The 23,654-nt window shown below is 47.3% G+C and overlaps 1 protein-coding gene across 5 annotated transcripts in view; it reads left to right on the top strand.

Moving 5' to 3' along the window:
• The window catches only part of KDM2B (lysine demethylase 2B), a 147,783-nt gene that overhangs the window by 50,312 nt on the left and 73,817 nt on the right, over positions 1-23,654 (top strand). For all 5 annotated transcript variants that reach the window (XM_060250138.1, XM_060250139.1, XM_060250136.1 and 2 more), the window contains 2 exons: positions 5,044-5,197; positions 6,940-7,055. In XM_060250138.1, coding sequence (XP_060106121.1) covers positions 5,044-5,197; positions 6,940-7,055 — 270 coding nt within the window. The remainder of the gene's footprint in view (positions 1-5,043; positions 5,198-6,939; positions 7,056-23,654) is intronic.

Here is a 23,654-nt window from a genome sequence, read left to right as displayed (position 1 = left end):
AGACCCTGTAGGGTTTTCAAGGAGAACAGAGCTGTTTTTTATATTCCCTGCCTCTGCATAGAAACTCTGGACTTCCTTGGTGGTCTTCAATCCTAACCAGAAACCCTTAACATTACAGATCCATTAAACAGAAACTCCCAACAATACAAACACAGATTAACAATCTGATAATAAAAGATTATTTTCTATAGATAACGTTGGTGAGTCAAGCCAGTCAAGAAAACACTAAAAACAAAAATGGCAACAAATAAGTAGACTGCAGATTTATACCCCGCCCTTCTCTCTGAAGCAGAGACTCAGAGTGGCTTACAATTTCCTATATCTTCTCCCCCCCCCCCCACAACAGACAGGAAGTGGTGGGTTCTCCTTCCTTGGAGGTTTTGAAACAGAGACTAGATGTCCATCTCACAGCAATGAAGATCCTGTGAATTTAGGGGGAAGTGTTTGTGCGTTTCCTGCATTGTGCAGGGGGTTGGACTAGAGGTCCCTTCCAACTCTATGATTCTATGAGACACCCTGTGAGGTGGTTGGGGCTGAGAGGGCTCTCACAGCAGCTGCCCTTTCAAGGACAACCTCTGCCAGAGCTCTGGCTGACCCAAGGCCATTCCAGCAGGTGCAAATGGAGAAGTGGGGAATCAAACCCTGTGAGATGGGTGGAGCTGAGAGAGCTCTTCCACAAGCTGCCCTTTCGAGGACAACTCCTGTGAGAGCTATGGCTGACCCAAGCCCATTCCAGCAGCTGCAAGTGGAGGATTGGGGAATCCAGCCCGGTTCTCCCAGATAAGAGAGCTCTGGCTGACCCAAGGCCATTCCAGCAGCTGCAAGTGGAGGAGTGGGGGATCAAACCCGGTTCTCCCAGATAAGAGGGCTCTGGCTGACCCAAGGCTATCCCAGCAGGTGCAAGTGGAGGAGTGGGGAATCAAACCCGGTTCTCCCAGATAAGAGCCCGCACACTTAACCACTACACCAAACTGGCTCTCTGGTGTGGGGATTCCTATACATTTGAGGGACTCTCCAGGTACGCAGCAAAATATGACTTTGTCAATTAAAGAAAATGCACAGACAACAGCTTGCTAAGGACTGGGCATGCTCATTGCTCTTGGAATGTTGAGAGCAGTTGAGTCAGTTGAAGGAGGAAAAGAAACAGGAGGAGACAGAGGAACTGGCCTCCTTAAGGTGATGTGAGCGGGTGGAATTCTAGAGGGCAAGATTAGGGTGTGGGAATCCCGCCCTCCCCCCAGCAGTACTGTAGTCACAGATTCCTAGCCCGTTTCCTGTAATAGCAAAGCTGGTGACTTCCTATTAGGAATCAGGCCAATCCACGGAGAAGATTGTTGGATTTGTACACTGGTGGGGGAAGGGATGACAGGTATCCAGAGGATCCTGATTACCTTAGTTTAGCCCAGGGGTGGCCAAAATTGCTTAACATAAAAGCCACCCAGAATAAATGTCAGATGTTGGAGAGCCGCAAGACAAGGGAGGAAGGAAAATAGATGTGGGCAGTGGAAAGAAAGCAACTTTAACTTTAGATTCATCCTCCAAGTCGCCACTTTTAAAGAGAAATTCCTTCTCCAAGCAAAGGTGGTGGGGGCTTTGAGAGTCACACAATGTGTGTGAAGAAAAAGAAGAATTGCAGATTTATACCCCGCCCTTCTCTCTGAATCAGAGACTCAGAGCGGCTTACAATCTCCTTTATCTTCCCCCGACAACAGACACCCTGTGAGGTGGGTGGGGCTGAGAGGGCACCAAAAACAAAAATGGCAACAAATAAGAAGACTGCAGATATATACCCCACCCTTCTCTCTGAATCAGAGCGGCTTACAAAGCCCCCACCACCTTTGCTTGGGGAAGGAATTTCTCTTTAAAAGTGGCGACTTGGAGGATGAATCTAAAGTTAAAGTTGCTTTCTTTCCTATATCTTTCCCCCCCACAACAGACACCCTGTAAGGTGGGTGGGGCTAAAAGGGCTCTCACAGCAGCTGCCCTTTCAAACTATGACTGACCCAAGGCCATTCCAGCAGCTGCAAGTGGAGGAGTGGGGAATCAAACCCGGTTCTCCCAGATAAGAGAGTTATAGCTGACCCAAGGCCATTCCAGCAGCTGCAAGTGGAGGAGTGGGGAATCAAACCCGGTTCTCCCAGATAAGAGAGCTCTGGCTGACCCACGGCCATTCCAGCAGCTGCAAGTGGAGGAGTGGGGAATCAAACCCGGTTCTCCCAGATAAGAGAGTTATAGCTGACCCAAGGCCATTCCAGCAGCTGCAAGTGGAGGAGTGGGGAATCAAACCCGGTTCTCCCAGATAAGAGAGCTATGGCTAACCCAAGGCCATTCCAGTAGGTGCAAGTGGAGGAGGGGGGAATCAAACCCGGTTCTCCCAGATAAGAGAGCTCTGGCTGACCCAAGGCCATTCCAGTAGGTGCAAGTGGAGGAGTGGGGAATCAAACCCGGTTCTCCCAGATAAGAGAGCTATAGCTGACCCAAGGCCATTCCAGCAGCTGCAAGTGGAGGAGTGGGGAATCAAACCCGGTTCTCCCAGATAAGAGAGGTATAGCTGACCCAAGGCCATTCCAGCAGCTGCAAGTGGAGGAGTGGGGAATCAAACCCGGTTATCCCAGATAAGAGAGTTATAGCTGACCCAAGGCCATTCCAGCAGCTGCAAGTGGAGGAGTGGGGAATCAAACCCGGTTCTCCCATATGAGAGAGTTATAGCTGACCCAAGGCCATTCCAGCAGCTGCAAGTGGAGGAGTGGGGAATCAAACCCGGTTCTCCCAGATAAGAGAGCTCTGGCTGACCCAAGGCCATTCCAGCAGCTGCAAGTGGAGGAGTGGGGAATCAAACCCGGTTCTCCCAGATAAGAGAGCTCTGGCTGACCCAAGGCCATTCCAGCAGCTGCATGTGGAGGAGTGGGGAATCAAACCCGGTTCTCCCAAATAAGAGAGCTCTGGCTGACCCAAGGCCATTCCAGTAGGTGCAAGTGGAGGAGTGGGGAATCAAACCCGGTTCTCCCAGATAAGAGAGCTCTGGCTGACCCAAGGCCATTCCAGTAGGTGCAAGTGGAGAAGTGGGGAATCAAACCCGGTTCTCCCAGATAAGAGAGCTCTGGCTGACCCAAGGCCATTCCAGTAGGTGCAAGTGGAGGAGTGGGGAATCAAACCTGGTTCTCCCAGATAAGAGAGCTCTGGCTGACCCAAGGCCATTCCAGTAGGTGCAAGTGGAGGAGTGGGGAATCAAACCCGGTTCTCCCAGATAAGAGAGCTATAGCTGACCCAAGGCCATTCCAGCAGCTGCAAGTGGAGGAGTGGGGAATCAAACCCGGTTCTCCCAGATAAGAGAGTTATAGCTGACCCAAGGCCATTCCAGCAGCTGCAAGTGGAGGAGTGGGGAATCAAACCCGGTTATCCCAGATAGGAGAGTTATAGCTGACCCAAGGCCATTCCAGCAGCTGCAAGTGGAGGAGTGGGGAATCAAACCCGGTTCTCCCATATAAGAGAGTTATAGCTGACCCAAGGCCATTCCAGCAGGTGCAAGTGGAGGAGTGGGGAATCAAACCCGGTTCTCCCAGATAAGAGTCCGCACACTTAACCACTACACCAACTGGCACTTCGGAGTGGAGGGCGGGATATAAATCCAGTATCTTCATCTACCTCACAGGGTCTCTGTTGCGGGGGAGGAAGGGAAAGGAGATTGTGTGCCGCTCTGAGACTCTTCGGAGTGGAGGGCGGGATATAAATCCAGTATCTTCATCTACCTCACAGGGTGTCTGTTGTGGGGGAGGAAGGGAAAGGAGATTGTGAGCCGCTCGGAGACTCTTCGGAGTGGAGGGCCGGATATAAATCCAATATCTTCTTCTGCTAGCCTTGGCTTGCTTCAAACTTCGAGTCCTTTGGGCTCGTTCAAAGAGGATCCCTCTTTTTTCTCTCTCAAGGCTTCTGCTGGACGCTGTATTATATTTTACATCTGTTTTGCAACTGTACATATAGATAGGCATGGTGGTGGTGGTGGTCCATCGCTTTTCCAGCATGGAAAGAGAAGACACCCCAGAAGCTTCTAGGGCAGTCTTTTAATTTCATGCACAGAGTCCAGTGATCGAAAGGTATGCTTTCAGTCTGTGAAGCCTGTCCTTTGCTACTGCTGCACGTGGGACAATTTCGTGGCTTGGCTAGGCTGGTGAGGGGAGCTTTTTAGTAGTATCCTGATACCTCCTAGAAGGGGCTGGTGCAGTATGGAGGGAATCCCTCTCCTTACTCTGTGGAGGCAACTTTCAAACAGGAGAAATTCAGGCGAGCATCCCTTGGATAGGTAGGGTCCGAGGCTCAGTGGTGGAGCATCTGCTTAGCGCACAGAAGGTCCCAGGTCCAGTCCCCAACATTCCCAATTAAATGGATCTAGCAGCAGGTGATGTGAAAGACCCCTACCGGAGACCCCCGGAGAGTCACTGCCAGTCTGAGTAGACAGTACTGACATTGATGGACCAAGGGTGGACAGCTTCACACGTTGCGAAGGGGCTGTGGCTCAGTGGTAGAGCACTTGCTTAGCATGCAGAAGGTTCCAAGTTCAATCCCCAGCATTTCCAGTTAAATGCATCTGGCAAAAGACCTCTGCCTGAGACCCTGGAGAGATACGGGCAGTCTGAGTAGACAGTGCTTGCTTTATGGGGGGAGAAGATATAGGAGATTGTGAAGGGAGAAGATATAGCTCTGGCTGACCCAAGACCATTCCAGCAGCTGCAAGTGGAGGAGTGGGGAATCAAACCCGGTTCTCCCAGATAAGAGAGTTGTGGCTGACCCAGGGCCATTCCAGCTTTGTGGGGGGAGAAGATATAGGAGATTGTGGGGGGAGAAGATATAGGGGGCTTTGTGGGGGGAGAAGATATAGGAAATTGTGAGCCGCTCCCGAGTCTGATTCAGAGAGAAGGGTGGGGTATAAATCTGCAGTCGTCGTCTTCTTTTGTAAGGACCAAGGGCCTGATTCAGTATAAGGCAGCTTTATGTATCCGTGTAGGTAGTGATGCTATTTCTTTCTTCCTTGTCTTTTCTTCCTAGATCTTCTGGTTGATCCCTCCCACGTTGCAGAACCTAGAACTCTATGAGGAGTGGGTTCTCTCGGGGAAGCAAAGCGATATATTTCTGGGAGACAGGGTGGAGCGATGCCAAAGAATTGAGCTGAAACAAGGGCACACTTTCTTCATTCCTTCAGGTAACACAAGAACTGCAACTGTTTCCCAAACCATTCTCTTCACTGGGCGCACCTTTAGGACAGGCCTTGCGGGTGGCTGGTCCTGAACAGTGTGTTCAGAAAGGCAGTGTTTTGTATATAGCAGTTCATGTTTTGAGCTAATTTTTGGAATCCATACTCTGCCACAGATTAAACTTGAACCAGTCACCATCTGTGAGCCTGACCTGTCTTGCAGGGCTGTTGTGAAGATGAAATGGGGAAAGGAAAACTGTGCATGCAAGTCTGAACTCCATGGAGGAAGGGCATGAAAAAAATAAAGTAGACAGATAATCCAGACTTCCTGAGATCAGTTGCTGAAACTGGGAGCCTGATCAGATAAAATATGCTCTTAATAATTTTTTTAGGCTTGGCCACTGCAGAGTCTTCATACTGCTTGCAGTTCACAGGAGTTGATTCCCTTTTGCACGTAGGATTAAATCAGCATGGTATGAGGCAGCTCATTGGATAAATCCCATCCCAAATTCTTCCCAGCTCTCTTGACATCAATTAAGAAAGCCTAACTGGGACAAAAGACTTTGGACGAGAAAGGTTTTAACTTGGCCCCTGCAGAAGGAAATGACGTCCAATTTCATGGTAGTGTTTCTGAAACATTTCCAACTCTCTAAAATTACTCTACCTTTGCGTAGCTTAGAGCAGGGATGATCAAACTTGCTAAATGTAAGTCACATCGAATGAATGTCAGACGTTTGAGAGCTGCAAGACATGAACATCAGATGTTTGAAACTCGCAAGAAAGGAAGGAAAATGGGAGGGAGAGGTGAAAGGAAAGCAACTTTTAACTTTAAAAGCATTCTCCAAGCTTCCGATTGGCTTGGCTTGGAGAAGTGATTTCAGGAGACAAATGCCTTCTCCAAGATTGCCAACAGGGTAGTGGGGGTTTTAAGAGTTCCCGAGCTCCCGAGCCACAATTTGGCCACCCTTGGCTTAGAGGCTAGCATTGGACCTAAAGTGGGGAGGTTCAGGTTCACACCCCTGCTCAACATGTAGTTCACTGAGTAATGAGTGGTCAGGCACATGTGCTAAAAGGCTGGGAATCCTTTGCTCGCACAGCCTGTCCTCTCCATCCATGCATCCATACACCACATGAACATCGTGGTAAAGCATAATTTGTCATTTTGTCTGAACACCATCTGTGGTGCTTCTTTGGCCACCAAAGCAGGATTCCAAACCTAAATTTAATCCTGACTTGAATGACAGAGAGTAAACCATGGTTTGTGATTTGGACAAAATGCCAAACTTTGGTTTATGGGAAAAGTAATTTGATTTTCTAGCTGTGTCCAAGGGAAGGAAGCATGCGCACTTGGGAATCCCCCTGGACTGGTCTGCATCAATCATGCCATTCCTTATCCCCATATATGCTGCCCAGGGCTTATTAGAAGAAACATGGACTGTAAAATGGAAGAATAATAATAATTGCTTGTGGGGGACCCTTTCCAACCAAGTGCCAACCCGTCCATCTGTTCAATCTGTGACCTTCACGCAGATGTGTGAAATTGTATTGAAGTTTGAAAGTGATGGTTTGTTCATTGGGTAAGCCTCTGATATTGCTTTCTTTGAAATTTTGTTTTTGTTGAGTTTTCTTTTCTCTGTTTACACCAAAGAAAACCAACCTATTTTATTAGTCCATCCACCCTTCCGGCAAGAGACAGTTTTCCCAGGAAGTATGTTTTTGTTTTTTCTTTCCCCCTCCTCCAACACTTCTAGGGTGGATACATGCCGTTTATACTCCAGTAGATTCCCTGGTGTTTGGCGGAAACATCCTGCACAGCTTTAATGTTCCCATGCAGCTTCGCATCTATGAGATCGAAGACAGAACAAAGGTACGGACGCTCGAGTATATTTTTGGTTTGTTCTCGCTTGAAAATAACATGGCTGCCTGGAAAGAGGCTGTAAGACTCTTGCTGAGACCCTGGAGACTCACTGCCAGTCTGAGTGGACAATGTTGACCTTGATAGACCAAGGGTCTGATTCAGTATAAGGCATCTTAAAGCAGGGGTGTCAAACTCATTTGCTATGAGGGCCGGGTCTGACCTAAATGAGACCTTGTCGGGCTGGGCCGTGTGTATACCTGTTTAAAATTAGGTAGCAGAGATATAACCTTTTTAAGGGACACAGACAAATATGACTAAAGGGTTTTTTTTTTTTAAACTTAAAACATTAGCGCTCGTTGGTTTTAAAGGTGCTTTCTTTGTATTTCTCCCATGGGATCCAAGGAAGCTCTGGCTCTTTTCCTTCCTCCCCAGGGGACCAGGAGGGGGAGGAGCCTCAACCAATGGAGAAAATCGAGGTTTTGCTCTGTAGTTCCTGTGCGATTGAGCAAGCCATACAAAGCAAGTTGAGATGCAGAAGGAAGCAAGAGAGAGGGAGAAGGAAGCAGACAAGAGTCAGTTGCTTGGGAGGCTGACTCGGCTCCCGGGCCGCATGTTTTACACCCCTGGCTTAAAGTATGTAAGAGGAAACGCGCATTATTTTGTGCTCTATTGATGTGGGAAAGGTTTCCAAATCTTTTGTGGTTAGCGTTGTAACCTCAACACACTGGGCAGGTAGCAAAGAGGCACAGACTAGTGAGATTTTACAAGCCTGGCCACGTATATTTAAAAAAAACCCAAAAAACCTGGCTTGGATTGTCCTTCCTTCCTCATCTAGCATGCCAAGATTGGGCACACAGCTCTTCTGCTAACTCCAGTTTGTTGTGCGTATCTCTGTGTGGGTAGTTTATCAAATCTGAGATTTGTTTCTTTCTCGGGAACTGGGATTCTTAACTATACAGTTCAGTCCTGATTAGGAATCCCATTTACTGGGAAAGAAACAAACCCCAGATTGTTTCTCTGCTTAGGTTTGGATGCCACGACAAATTGGATGAGGTAGGTAAATCGAAGACTTTGTGGTTGGGCTACGGTTGATCACGGCTGCATGTGTGAGTGAGGAGGGAAGAAGGGAGGGGATGCAGGAATCCAGCAATACATTCCCGTTGTAAGCAAAATGCTGCTTCCTTTGTTACCCCCGAATGCAGCAAAAGAGTAATTGTCTTGGGGCAAACAGCAGGCTGAAGTCCTTGAGCTGGTCTGGAAAAACCCATTGGAAGAACAGTGAGCATTTCTTAATGGCATCTCCCAGATATCCTCAGGCCAAGCACCCTTCTGCAGCTTTGCCTGATGATGGCTGGAACCGGACTTTAGTTTTGGTGGAACTGCAGTTTGCGGGCTATCAGTCCTGTGCCCATTCTTCATCCAAGGTGTACTCATAAGCCCTCAGACTGGACTCATGAAGCTGACACTTAGAGGTTTTCAGAGAACATAACCCCTCTTTAGGTGTTACACCAGCCCTCGCAGGGCTCTCTAACTACTTAGGTCCCATTACGTCTCTTTCTAGCTTGATGCCGCAGCTTATGCTGTGGATTCCTGCAAGGCGCCCCATCTGTCATGTTCGTTCATCTCCACCAATGTGCCCTCTAAGCTGCAAAGTCTTGTGAGCAAAAATTCTACTTTGTGAGCTACTGGCATTAAAGTTGTGAGCCACTGCATACATTAGTGTGCTCTGGGGTCATCCCTCCTGAGCTAAAACAAAAAACGGGTGAGCTGGAGGCTAAAAATCTTTTGATTAAAACAATTTTATTTGGTAACATATAGTAACAAATTATATTTATTGCGTCATTAATAACTTCTTTTATCTATCCCCATATATTACTTTCTACCCACCCCTCCCCCCGTTACTTGACCCCCGCCGGTGTTATTTACTTAAAGTACTAATGTTTAAAGGTACCCTTAAGTAATAAAAACAAAAATTAATATTCTTCTTTTTTCTAAGACTTAATCATTATCAAAAAGTGTCCAATGTCCTTTTATTTTCCACTCTTTTTCAATATATCTTCTGAACTTTTTCCACTCCATCTTAAAAACTTCTAAATCATAGTCTCTTAAAAGTCTTGTTAATTTGTCCATTTCACTCCACGTCATAACTTTTACAATCCAATCCCATTTCTCTGGTATTTTTTCTTGCTTCCACAACTGCGCATATAATGTCCTAGCAGCTGAAAGCAAGTACCAAATTATAGTTCTATCTTCTTTTGGAAATTTTTCCATTTGTAATCGCAACAGAAAAGTCTCTGCAACTTTCTTAAATTCATATCCCAAGATCCTAGAAATTTCTTGTTGAATCATCTGCCTATACTTTTTTGCTCTTTCACAAGTCCACCACATATGGTAGTAAGAACCTTCATGTTTTTTACATTTCCAACATCTGTCTGGCATCTTATTATTCATCTTTGCCAATTTCTTAGGAGTCATATACCATTCATACATCATTGTAAAACAGTTCTCTTTAATACCATGACAAGTGGGCAATTAATGTAAATAAAGAAATACAGATGGAAACCGGGGAATATTTGTGGAGGCTAAAAATCTAATGAGCCAGCTCACGCTAACTCATCTTAGATCAGGGGTGTCGAACTCATTTGTTATGGGGGCCAGTTCCGACATAAATGAGACCGTGTTGGGCTGGGCCATGTGTGTTCATATTTTAGGTTAGGTAGCAGAGATTTAATCACAATTAAATATTTTTTAAAAAAACTTAAACATGCTTGAAACATTAGCACATTGGTTTGAAAGGTGCTTTCTTTGTATTTTTCCCATGGGATCCAGGGAACAGCAAAGGAAGCTCTTTCCTTCCTTCCCCAGGGGACTGGTGGGGGAGGAGCCTCAGCCGATAGAAGGAAGAGAGGCTTAGCTCAGTAGCTCTGCTGTGTGATTGAGAGACACCCCCGCAGCCAGGATTTGGAAGGTCAGGGGGCGTTTGATTTTTTGGGGGGGGCACTCAACGGCCCCAACCTATAGCTACTCTCATGGCCACCTGACCTACCATCACACTGGCTGGTGCCTCACACAGCCAGGATTAAACTTGGTTGGCCTTAAAGGAGCCACTGGACTCAAATTTTGTTCTGTTACTTCAGACCAACGCTGCTACCCACCCAAATCTGTTTCTGTTCCCAGAACAAACTCCCTACCCCCCCTCACTGATAACCAATTTTCAAAAACTTGAAATTGCTCTGGCAAGTATTTGGGAGACCTCCTTGGAATAGGGTTGCCAAGTCCAATTCAAGATATATCTGGGGACTTTGGGGGTTGAGCCAGGAGACATTAGGGTTGGAGCCAAGATCATGTCTGTGACAAGCATCATTGAACTCCAAAGGGAGTTCTGGCCATCCCATTTAAAGGGATGGCACACCTTTTCAATTCCTTCCTTCCATAGGAAATAATGAAGGATAGGGGCACCTTCTTTTGGGGCTCATAGAATTGGACCCCCTGGCCCAATATTTTTGAAACTTGGGGGGTATTTTGGGGAGAGGCACTAGATGCTATACTGAAAATTTGGTGCCTCTAGCCCAAAAAACAGCCTCCCCCAGAGCCCCAGATACACACAGATCAATTCTCCATGATTTTCTATGGGAATAAATCTCCATGGAGAATAATAGAGTTCCCAGCAGACATTTTCCTCCCCTCCCCCTGCTTTCTGACGACCCTTAAGCGGGGGGGAGGGGCTCCAAACCGGGGGATCCCCTGCCCCCACCTGGGGATTGGCAACCCTACCTTGGAATAACAAAGTTGGGAGGGCGGGTGTGTGTGTGTGTGTGAAAATTAAAGCAAACTACAGGATGGTCACCTGAAGCAATAGGAAGCAGAACTACCTTTAATCCTCTTATTCAGTGGGTTTACTCCCAAGATATTGGGCTACCAACCTCCTGGTGAGGCCTGGGAATCGCCCAGAATTACAACTGTTCTCTGGACTACAGAGAGAATTTCCTCCATACAGAATGGCTTTTTTTTGGGGGGGGGGGGGATGTTGACTTTATTTTTATTTATTTATTTATTTGAGATTTATATCCCGCCCTTCCCACCAGGTGGCTCAGGGCGGCTTACAGCATATAAAATCTGACATAAAAATATAAAATTATACATAAAAATTAGGCATTCCATAATTTACAGAATTAAAATCTAAACGTTCACATAGTTATACACTTAAAACATTCAAGACATACGGCGGTCTTACAGCTACACTCAGTTTCAAGTTTCAGTGTTTCAGTGCTGGTTAGTTGTAAGCCAGCCGGAAGAGGGCTGTCTTACAGGCCCTGCGGAATTGAACAAGGTCCCGCAGGGCCCTTACCTCTTCCGGCAGCTGGTTCCACCAGGAAGGGGCCGTTACTGAGAAGGCCCTGTCCCTTGTAGTTTTCAAACGGGCTTCCTTTACATGCCGCTGAGCTCCCTGCCCTCAGGATCCACCAAAAATATCCAGGAATTTACCAGCCAGAGTTGTCAGCTCTATGAATTAAAGCCCATATATCGCAGTCCTGCTACCCAAATACAGGATAACTGTATTGAAAGCATATTGCCAGCCTTCCCCCACCCCAAACACACATGCACACACGCAAGTCCTGTTCACAAGTTACAGTGAACACACATACAGGGTGTCTTGTTATTTAAATATACATTGAGTCATTCTTTTGGTAGGAACCAGCCTTCTGGAGCTGGAGCAAAATAAATGGCTTGCTAGAGACACCGAGGAAGGAAGAGGGGGGGGGGGGGAGGGCTTAAGAGAGAAATGCTCTTTCCCTGTGGGGGGTGGGGAAGGAGCGAGTTTTACCTTGTGAATTACAAAGAACATGAAGAGCTTCAGATATGCAGCAGAAGAGGGAAGTTTTGCAGTCAGATGGGAACATTTACTTGCCAGGATCTGTGTGCGGGTGGTGGGGGAGCTTTTAGATGTTGAAATGCTGCTAAAATTTATAGAGGCTCCCGGCAGGGTCTTCTCCACAGGGTCCTAGTGCACCCCCACTCCTTGTCACCAGCCAAGCCAGGAGCACCAATAGCAGTTGAATCCTGTGCAGGTTAAAGGGCCCGCTGATCAGCTGATCGGCCCACAGCTCTTTTAACTGGAGGGGGAGGCTGGGGACTGCTTCTGCCCCCTGCCCTACGCTCCAGGATGCAGCAGAGCCCCCGGGGGCTGTTTGGGGGCCCCAAGTCAGGGGGCCTCACCCAGAAGTCGGGGGGCTGTGCCCTCACAGGCCCCCTCGTAGCTACGGGCCTGTTGAGAGAACCTGGAAAAATAAGCTCTGCCTCCCCTGCCCCTTCTTCCCCAAGGGAGAAACCTGAGCCGATGGAGAATATAGAGGTTTTGCTCTGAAGCTCCTGTGCGATTGAGCAAGCCTTGCAAAGCAAGCTGTGATGCAGAAGGGAGCAAGAGAGAGAAGGAAGCAGATAACAGCCCGTTGCTCGGGGGGGCCTGATAGGAGCCCTCCGAGGGCCTGATTCGGCCCCCAAGCTGCATGTTTGACACCACTGGCTTAGAGAGAACACTGATCCTCCACCAAGCTTCCTGCATACAGCCATTGCCAAACACTTTGAAGGCGTTGGCCTTTTTTATTGCAACCGCACACTTGACATTTTCAGTGAGTTATCTACCATGACCCCAAGATCTCTCTCTTGGTCAGTCTCTGCCAGTTCACACCCCATCAACTTGTATTTGTAGCTGGTATTTTTGGCCCCAATGTGCATCACTTTGCACTTGGCCACATTGAACCTCATCTGCCATGTTGACGCCCACTCACCCAGCCTCAACAGATCCCTTTGGAGTGCCTCACAATCCTCTCTGGTTCGCACCACCCTGAACAATTTAGTGTCATCTGCAAACTTGGCCACTTCACTGCTTACTCCCAACTCCAGATCATTAATGAACAAGTTAAAGAGCATGGGACCCAGTACTGAGCCCTGCGGCACCCCACTGCTTACCGTCCTCCACTGCGAAGACTGCCCATTTATACTCACTCTCTGCTTCCTATTAACTAGCCAGTTTTTGATCCACAAGAGGACCTGTCCTTTTAGTCCATGACTCTCGAGTTTACTAAGGAGCCTTTGATGAGGAACTTTATCAAAAGCTTTCTGGAAGTCAAGGTAAACAACATCTATTGGGTCCCCTTTGTCCACATGTTTGTTCACCCCCTCAAAGAACTGTGACAGGTTAGCAATATGTGTTCCACCACTACCAGAGAGCCAGTTTGGTGTAGTGGTTAAGTGTGTGGACTCTTACCTGGGAGAACCGGGTTTGATTCCCCACTCCTCCACTTGCAGCTGCTGGAATGGCCTTGGGTCAGCCATAGCTCTGGCAGAGGTTGTCCTTGAAAGGGCAGCTGCTGTGAGTCCTCTCAGCCCCACCCACCTCACAGGGTCTGTTGTGGGGGAGGAAGATAAAGGAGATTGTGTGCTGTTCTGAGATTCGGAGTGGAGGGCAGGATATAAATCCAGTATCTTCATCTTCTTCTACCTGCCCCATCTTTAAATGAATAAGAGAATTTCCTTATTGGGTTACAGTACCGAATCCCATTGTCAGAGATGAAATTCCACTTCACAGCCCAGTTAATTTGGCTGGAAATTTATGCAAGTGAGGACAGCCAGGGCAAATGCCTGGAAGTGGATCCACATTGTGGGGCTGGGTTTGGCAAGGGAACTCCTGGCAGCTCTCTGAGCCGTTTTGCATGGCTCGCACCTGATTGGCAGGACCCACAGTGAATGTCATGCTGCTTGACAAAAAAGGTAGGTGTATTGCCTTCACAGATGTCAAGAAAACCTCGAAACACCATAGTAGGGAGCCAGTGTGAGCCAAAGGATGGAGAACAGGATGAGAATCCAAAACAGGAGAAGCACGTCTCACCACCCCCCGTGGACTTCTTGGGGGTGGCCCCACTCAGTGTGCTGTCTCTTGGCGTCAGTTTCCAGTCTGAATGATTAGAAGAGCAAGGACCTATATAAGAGAGGTGTTGGGAGAAGTGAGCGTGAAACGGTATTAGGTCTTCCCCGCTGCCATCACAAGCACTTTGTGAGATGTACCTGTGTCACGTGGCACAACGGCTGTAGGTATATCAAGTGTGGCAACTTCAGCTTTGTCTGCTCTGCCTTTTTACCTTTCTTAAGACACTTTTTTTTTTTTTTTGCATTCATAAAGTTAGAGCACATTCTCAAGGACTCATACCACTGGAGGTGCAGCTAATCTATGCTCAGCGGTCCCGAGTCTGCACTCTTGCCCAACAGCATCAGAAGTGACTTCCTGGACTTCATTTGCCATTCTGGGCAAGAACCCCCCAGCAGTCAGGAGACTTGAGGGAGACTATGATCGACTGCCTGCCCGCCTGCCCTTGGCCTAATGTAGGGACTCCTCAGGAGGCCACTGTCCAAGAATTTGTTCCCCTTGGGCTCTGGCTCCATCCATAGCCACCAGATACATTTTGTGGTTGAGGGTTCAAGACCCGTTTAAGAACCGCTGGCCCAGGTCACCGCAGTGGCTTCGTGGCTGTATTTTTTCACCTTCCGTCCTCTGCAGTCTGCCCACTAAACTCTTCTCACTTGCCAGAGCCTGAAAACTCCTAGAGTGACAGGCTGATCCCTGCTTAGTTTACCTGTGAACCTGCCTTTGTGTGCTACACACACACACACACACACACACACCCCTGTTGGTGGAGTGCTTGTAAACTGGCAGTGGTACCGACTAGTCAGCTGTGTGCGCACGTTGGGGGGAAAAGACAGTTACAAACAGATAAGAGGAAAGGCAAACGCTCCGTTTACATTTTTAGTCAGTCAGATCTTTTCCTTACCCAAGATGGTTTCGACAGCAGCTTGTCTTGAGGTCTCGCAGAAAAGACTCCCATTACTGAAGCAGCTGCAGTTACGAGGAGGTCTGTCTGGGCTGTGAGTCTGTAGTGCGCGGTGTGGAATTTGGCTTCCTGGGAATCAAAGAGGTAGCCTTGGTGGAAGTGTGTGGAGGAATTTGTTTTTCTTCTAAAAAGAGAAGTCAAGAATGTAAGGGATTTTATAGGTCTTCTATGAGAGGGCAGATGAGAATATGAAATGCTATATTGCAGGGGTGGCCAGCGGTAGCTCTCCAGATGTTTTTTTTAAATGTTTTTTTTATTGTAAAAGAGAGATAGATATACATGACAAGAAATAAACACGACAAAAAGAAACAAGAAAAGTAAAAACATAGACATATATCAACACACAATCAAACCACAAATAACAATAATACAACACATTTGCCCACACCCACACACTGGGAGATGGAAAGGATAAAACTACGAATAAGTTTTTATTGCTCCAAATCAAAACCTCTGCTTTTTGCCCAATTATACACGGGTTCCCATTCCTCCTGACATTTTTGCAAATTACCATCTCTTAATCTTATGGACATTAAATCAGATTCGGCGGTATAGGAAGAAGAAGAAGAAGATATTGGATTTATATCGTGCCCTCCACTCCGAAGAGTCTCAGAGCGGCTCACAATCTCCTTTCCCTTCCTCCCCCACAACAGACACCCTGTGAGGTAGATGAAGATATTGGATTTATATCCCGCCCTCCACTCCGAAGAGCCTCAGAGCGGCTCACAATCTCCTTTACCTTCCTCCCCCACAACAGACACCCTGTGAGGTAGATGAAGATATTGGATTTACATCCCGCCCTCCACTCCGAAGAGTCTCAGAGCGGCTCACAATCTCCTTTACCTTCCTCCCCAACAGTAGACACCCTGTGAGGTAAATGAAGATATTGGATTTATATCCCACCCTCCACTCCGAAGAGTCTCAGAGCGGCTCACAATCTCCTTTACCTTCCTCCCCAACAGTAGACACCCTGTGAGGTAAATGAAGATATTGGATTTATATCCCGCCCTCCACTCCGAAGAGTCTCAGAGCGCCTCACAATCTCCTTTACCTTCCTCCCCCACAACAGACGCCCTGTGAGGTGGGTGGGGCTGGAGAGGGCTCTCACAGCAGCTGCCCTTTCAAGGACAACTTCTGCCAGAGCTATGGCTGACCCAAGGCCATGCTAGCAGGTGCAAGTGGAGGAGTGGGGAATCAAACCTGGTTCTCCCAGATAAGAGTCCGCACACTTAACCACTACACCAAACTGACTCTCCAAGGAGTGAGTACTGTATAATATACTGGATAAGATGAAGCAAGTTCAGGAAATGTGTAGTTGTAAGCCAAGGTAAGAATTATAGAGAGATAGAAATGTTATAAGAGACAAAATAGAAAATACCAACTGTAAATGATATATAGACAAGAGTGATGTTTGAATCAGATGTATATGTAATGAGAGAGAAAATGTAATTAAGAGAGGTTTTCTGTCCTCATCCTCCAACCCTGTTTTTCCCTAGTTCCCTGTAAAACCTTCCCTTTCCCTATAACTGAAATTCAATAAAACTTTTAATTAAAAAAAAATGACTAACAAAATTTGTGGCTGGGTATGAGCTTTCATGAGTCGCTGCTCACTTCAAGAATAAGCCTCCCGTAAAACCTCCCTCCATTCAGTAAGGCTCTCTGTAGATAGAATCCTAGAGTCGGAAGGGACCTCTGGGGGCATCTAGTCCAACCCCCTGCACAATGCAGGAAACTCACAAATAGCTCCCCCTAAATTCACAGGATCCTCATTGCTGTCAGATGGCCATCTAGCCTCTGTTTAAGAACCTCCAAGGAAGGAGAGCTCACCACCTCCTGAGGAAGCCTGTTCCACTGAGGAATCGCTCTAACAGTCATAGAATCCTAGAGTTGGAAGGGACCTCCAGGGTCATCTAGTCCAGCCCCCTGCACAAGGCAGGGAACTCACAAACACCTCCCCCTAAATTCACAGGATCCTCATTGCTGTCAGATGGCCATCTAGCCTCTGTTTAGAAATCTCCAAGGAAGGAGAGCCCACCACCTTCCCAGGAAGCCTGTTCCACTGAGGAATCGCTCTAACGGTCAGGCAGCTCATAGAATCATGGAGTTGGAAGGGACCTCTAGGGTCATCTAGTCCAACCCCCTGCTCAATGCAAGAAACTCACAAATACCTCCCCCTAAATTCACAGGATCTTCATTGCTGTCAGATGGCCATCTAGGCACAGTTTAAAAACCTCCAAGGAAGGAGAGCCCACCACCTCCTGAGGAGGAAGCCTGTTCCACTGAGGAACCGCTTTAGTGGTCAGGCAGTTCATAGAATCACAGAGTTGGAAGGGACCTCCAGGGTGATCTAGTCCAACCCCCTGCAGAATGCAGGAAACTCACAAACACCTCCCCCTAAATTCACAGGATTCATTGCTGTCAGATGGCCATCTAGCCTCTGTTGGAAAACCTCCAAGGAAGGAGAGCCCACCACCTCCTGAGTTGGAAGGGACCTCCAGGGGCATCTAGTCCAACCCCCTGCACAATGCAGGAAACTCACAAATACCTCCCCCTAAATTCACAGGATCCTCATTGCTGTCAGATGGCCATCTAGCCTTTGTTTAGAAATCTCCAAGGAAGGAGAGCCCACCACCTCCTGAGTTGGAAGGGACCTCCAGGGGCATCTAGTCCAACCCCTTGCACACTGCAGGAAACTCAGAAATACCTCCCCCTAAATTCACAGGATCCTCGTTGCTGTCAGATGGCCATCTAGCCTCTGTTTTAAAACCTCCAAGGAAGGAGAGCCCACCACCTCCTGAGTTGGAAGGGACCCCCCAGAGTCATCTAGTCCAACCCCCTGCAGAATGCAGGAAACTCACAAAGACCTCCCCCTAAATTCACAGGATCCTCATTGCTGTCAGATGGCCATCTAGCCTCTGTTTTAAAACCTCCAAGGAAGGAGAGCCCACCACCTCCCGAGGAAGCCTGTTCCACTGAGGAACCGCTCTAACGGTCAGGAAGTTCTTCCTAATGTCGAGCCGGAAACTCTTTTGATGTAATTTCAACCCATTGGTTCTGGTCCTGCCTTCCGGGGCCACAGAAAACAATTCCACAACATCCTCTTTAGGACAGCCCTTCAAGTACTTGAAGATGGTGATCCTATCACCTCTCAGCCGCTTCCTCTCCAGGCTAAACATGCCCAGCTCCTTCAACCTTTCTTCATAGGCTCTCTCGTGAGTATTGATCATTTTAAGAAGTGAGCAGTGATTCACGAAAGCTCACACCCTGCCACAAATTTTGTTCACCTTTAAGGTGATACTGGACTCATGCAAATGCAGCCAGTTTGTAGAATTGAAGTGTATGATGCAGAATTGGCATTCTCCCCGCTTTCATAGAATGGAAATATTTCTGCCAGATTTTTTTTTAACCACATGGGGTATGCGCTGTGATTATAAGCACATCTGTTTCCAAGTCAGGCCCATTACTATGAGTGACCCTTGCCAGCAGGGGTGGAATCCTAGCAGGAGCTCCTTTGCATATTAGGCCACACACCCCTGATGTAGCCAATCCTCAAAGAGCTTACAAAAAAAAGAGCCTTGTAAGATCTTGGAGGATTGGCTACGTCAGGGTTGTGCGGCCTAATATGCAAAGGAGCTCCTGCTAGAATTCCATTCCTGCTTGCCAGTAAATGTTACATTATTTTATTTAAATTTTATTGCATTTTTCATCCGCCTTTCTTACCAAAACTCAAGGCGGATTTCTTTTTTTAAAAAAAATGATTCGTTCAATCAGTAAGGACCCCCAGTAAACAATGCAGTAGGATTCTAGATAACTGCAAAAATCAAAACTCAGACAAACCCTCAAGCTGTCTGGTATAACAACGCCGTAATGCAGAAAACAGGCTGCAAAGGTAGAACGTGTCTAGGATTTTCGGTTTCCCTCGTATGGATCACACCCTGACATTTCGTTTTCATTGGGAAATATAGCAAGTAAGCAGCTGCGCCTCCTCTCCCTCCATTTAGCGTGACACCCGGTAGATGGCTTTCTCGTGAGTATTGATCTTTCCATTGTGCGGCTGGCAGAAGGAAATGTCATGACGGGATTCACAAAGCAATTATTGTCAGGCTCAGACGGAGAACGTAACGGAGGAGATGCTGTTTCCCCACCTGGTTTTTAAGCGGCTGCTCATTTCACAGGAGACTCAGCGCTCGAGTCTGGTCGGTACAGCTTAATCAGCTGGCGTTTGGAGCTGTTCAGTTATTTTGTTTTAAATGCTAGAAGCTGTCTGGAATTGTCTTGGCTCTTAGGACCAGGTTAATATAAGATCAAGACAGCAGTACTGAGTCACAGCCTGGCCAAACAGCCTTGGTGCTTATTCCAGCATCTAAAATCTAGATTAGTTTCTTATATCCCTAAGGTGCAGTTTTGGAAAAGAACCAAGAGAACTGGTAGAGACCGTGGCCTCTTAGCCGCTCACTTCTGCCACAAACTCCCTATAGCAGGATGTTGGACTCATTTGTTATGAGGGCCAGATCTGACAGAATTGAGACCTTGTTGGGCCGAGCCATGTTGGACAGGGCCGGATGCGTACCTATTTAAGATTAGGTAGGAAAGATATAAACTTTATAAAGGACACAGACAAACACAATTAAAGATTTTTAAAAACTTAAAACATTAGCACTTGTTGGTCTTAAAGGTGCTTTCTTTGTATCTCCCATGGGATCCAGGGAACTGGGCAACGGAAACTCTGGCTCCTTCCTTCCTGGGGACCAAGAGGGGGAGGAGTCTCAGCCAATAGAAGGAAGAGAGGCTTGGATCGGTGGCACTGCTGTGTGACTGCGCAAGCCTGGCAAAGCAAGCTGTGATGCAGAAGGAAGCAAGGGAGGGAGAAGGAAGCGGATGCCAGCCAGTCGCTCAGGGGCCTGATAGGAGCGCTCCAAGGGCCCGATTCGGCCCCCGGGTCGCATGTTTGACACCCCTGCCCTAGAGGGTGAGCCAGTCTCTCTCAACCAGTTTCCTGTCTACAATGTGGAAACGTTCACTCTGGCCTTCCATGCAGGATTATTTTAGAGACTATTCAGACAATGCATGTGATACACACTCTGGAGTATCATATAACTGTGAAGTGTTTCCTATTATTCCAGATTTCTGGAAGATAACGTCTATCCATGCACTTACTAGACACAACAGCAAAACGAAGCCCCCATGGTCACAGGAAGTATATGTGAGGAATGCGGAGGACAGACATGAGATAGCTGTTGTTTTCATGCCCGGCTTGTGAGCTTCCAGGAACATCTCGCTGGCACTCATTCCAGTGTGGCAATCTGTTGGGGTTTTTTTTAGTTAATTCATTTGAAGGAGCAATAGGATTCTGGTTTGTGTTGGAAGTCACTTCTGATGCATGGTTGGAATACACAGTTGTCCTCTCAGTGTGTGGTGTGGAAGTTCTCATTTTGTAAGCTTGTTTGGTTCCATATATAGTGTGTAGGGTTGCCAGGTCCTACATCCTCCAGCGCGGGACTTTCGTGCGTGCGATGATGTCACCTGGAAGTGATGTTATCGTGCCGGTGATGCTGCGCGCAGCTGCTCTAGGCGTTTCTGGGGAAACTCTATGGTTTCCCCGGATGCTCTAGCAACTGGAGAGGGAAAACTCTTATGGTGCAATAGGTACCATAGAGTTTTGCCCTCCCAAATTGCTAGAGCATCTGGGAAGACCATAGAGTTTTCCTGGGAACTCGTAGAGTGGCCACGCGCAATGTTGCTGGGGCGACGACATCACCTGCAATGTGGGCTGGCGGGTTGGCAGCCTCCAGGGCGGGAGAACTCCTGCCCGGCCCAGGAGCTTGACAGCCCTAATAGTGTGGGTTACCAAAAGCATAACCTCCCCCTTTTCCCCGAGAGAAACTCAAAATTAGTACCATTTCTAAATCTTAGTTGCTTCACCTTTGAAGTTAATTCCCAGTATTTTAATAACCCCTCGTGAGCAGGAGTCATTCCCAGAATATTTCCTTTGAATGCGACTGACAGAATTAATAGTACTTCTTGGTTTAAACCCGTTAAAAATAACTTTGCAAAGAAGTGACTAATCCGCCGTATTTATTACCAGCCCAACTAACCACATATAACTTAAGAGAAAAAATTTAAATATTGATTCTCCATGCTCTCAGTGTAGTAGCTACTGGCATGACTTCCTCTCTCTAATTAAAACAACTGTAGCAATCAAAAACCAGCAGTAACGAGCTTGCAATGGAACAACAGTTAAACAGACAGCAGCATTAAAATACATTAGCAGACCAACCATGCTAAAATCAGCAATAATTAAACATTAAAATCAGCATTCAGACAGTTGCGCACATGTGTGAACTAACCAACCACCATCAAAATCAGATTAAAAAATAAAAATCTTCCCTGTCTGGCTGCTTGGTAGGGTGCTGAGTGGCCAGATGCACAAACCTGGCCTAAGCAAAGTATTTATATTACAGTTTGCGTCATTCTTATCCTAGAAGACTTAAACTGGTTTTATAATCACTCTGTTCCGAGGGTTTTTTGGAAAGGCAATCGTTCTGCTGAGGAGCACTAGGAACCTTGCAACAGATGATTCTCAGCCCCTTCAACAATCTAGAGTAGTCCTTTGGGGAATGCCATGACAATTGAATTAGCATATGATCAGTATCATTTGTAAGAATGCTCCATATTGATCTGCAGGCTGCTGAGTCCTTCATGGGGAAAAACGCACAGAAGTTGCTAGTCCTTAAGCCAGGCATCCCCACCCTTTTTGAGTCTTTGGGCACCTTTGTAATTCTGACACCGGGTGGTGGGCCCAGCACCAAAATGGCTGCCACAGGAGGCGGAGCCAGTCATAAAATGGCTGCTGTATCTTTCAGTCACACAGTAGAGATCCTTGTGCTGTGGTGGCAGCTGCTGCCACAGTAACATTTTCAAAAATCGGCCAAGCCAATCAGAAACCCTCAGGGCTTTTTTTTTTAAATAGAAAAAGGAACTCATTTGCCTGTTAGGCCACACCCCCTGACATCACCATTGTTTCACACCGGGCTTTTTTGTAGAAAAAAAGCCCAGCAGGAACTTATCTGCATATTAGGCCACACCCCCTGATGCCAAGCCAGCCAGAACTGCGTTCCTGGTCCAAAACAGCCCTGAAAACCCTGCTGAGCAAAAGGCCACACCTAGCCCTGCACACTTTCCAGAAATGCCTGGTAGGCACCAGGAAAGATGTTAGTGGGCACCATGGCACCCACAGGTAACACAGTGGGGGACCCCTGTCTGAGCCAGTTTGGTGTAGTGGTTAAGTGTGCGGACTCTTATCTGGAAGAACCGGGTTTGATTCCCCACTCCTCCACTTGCACCTGCTAGCATGGCCTTGGGTCAGCCATAGCTCTAGCAGAGGTTGTCCTTGAAAGGGCAGCTGCTGTGAGAGCCCTCTCCAGCCCCACCCACCTCACAGGGTGTCTGTTGTGGGGGAGGAAGGGAAATGAGATTGTGAGCCGCTCTGAGACTCTTCGGAGTGGAGGGTGGGATATAAATCCAATATCTTCATCTACCTCACAGGGTGTCTGTTGTGGGGGAGGAAGGTAAAGGAGATTGTGAGCCGCTCTGAGACTCTTCGGAGTGGAGGGCGGGATATAAATCCAATATCTTCTTCTTCTGTCTTAAATATTTGACAAGTCTCATTCCCCGTGTTTGATTATGTGAGTAATTTGTGGCCAGAAGAAGAGGAGAGGGAAGAGCCTATAGTAAAGTTCTATAAAACTTTACCATTTGCTCCTCTGAAGGTGATTTTAAATTGTACCAGGCAACCAACCCAAGTGGCTATTTGAAAGCCTGCCCCAAATTAAAAAAAGGCACAAGGGTACATATTCTTTTACCACAGAGGTTTTGAAAAAGCAGCACAATGTTTTTGTAAAAGACAACTTAAAAAATTGCTAACTTGCTAACTTAAAAATTCCTCTTTGAAATCCGGAAGCTCCCCTTCCCCCAGTGAGGGTATTTTCTTTTCCTTGCCGTCGAGAAATAATTAGAAAAACTTCAGCAGGTTGTAAATTATTTATCATAGAGCTTACAGCAGGAAAGCATCCTTTAAATCATCTTGTCTAAGCCTCTTCGGGGGGAAAATTTTATTCCTTTGGTAAAGTATATGTTGGAATACTAAAATGGTATGATTCCAGACATTTTGGTTCCGTGATTATTTTGTTTCATACATAATGGAAGGCCATTTTGCCTTGGGATACCCAGGGCATGCAGAGCTCCTGCCACGCACACAGTGGCAAAGTTATTGGCTTTCACTCTACGCATGACTGTTCTTTCCTGGGAGCTTGGGCCGTGCTGATCTCCTTTTGAAGGAAGGGGAAGAGGATGCCTCACCATCACCTAGAGTTCCCAGGTCCCTTCCCCCCACCCCGACACTGGCAGCGGATGGGGTGGAGGTAGAGTTGCCAGATCCAGGTTGGGAAACTCCTGGAAAATTGGGGATGGAACCTCAGTAGGGTACAGTGGAGTCTGCTCTCAAAAGCACCCGTCTTCTCCAGGGAAACCGATCTCTGTAGTCTGTAGGGCCAGATGAATAAATAGGCTATGAATTTGGGGGGAGGCGTTTGTGAGTTTCCTGCATTGTTCAGGGGGTTGGACTGGATGACCCTGGAGGTCCCTTCCAACTCTGATTCTAGGCCAAATAGGCACTGGCCTATGGCCCCCACGCTTTTAGGGGTCCCAGGCTGGCTTTCCTCCT

This window comes from Heteronotia binoei, chromosome 11, assembly GCF_032191835.1.
Source record: "Heteronotia binoei isolate CCM8104 ecotype False Entrance Well chromosome 11, APGP_CSIRO_Hbin_v1, whole genome shotgun sequence".
Classification (NCBI taxonomy): Eukaryota; Metazoa; Chordata; class Lepidosauria; order Squamata; family Gekkonidae; genus Heteronotia; species Heteronotia binoei.
The sequence above is the reverse complement of the archived record's forward strand: the minus strand, read 5'-3'. Positions and strand labels throughout refer to the sequence as shown.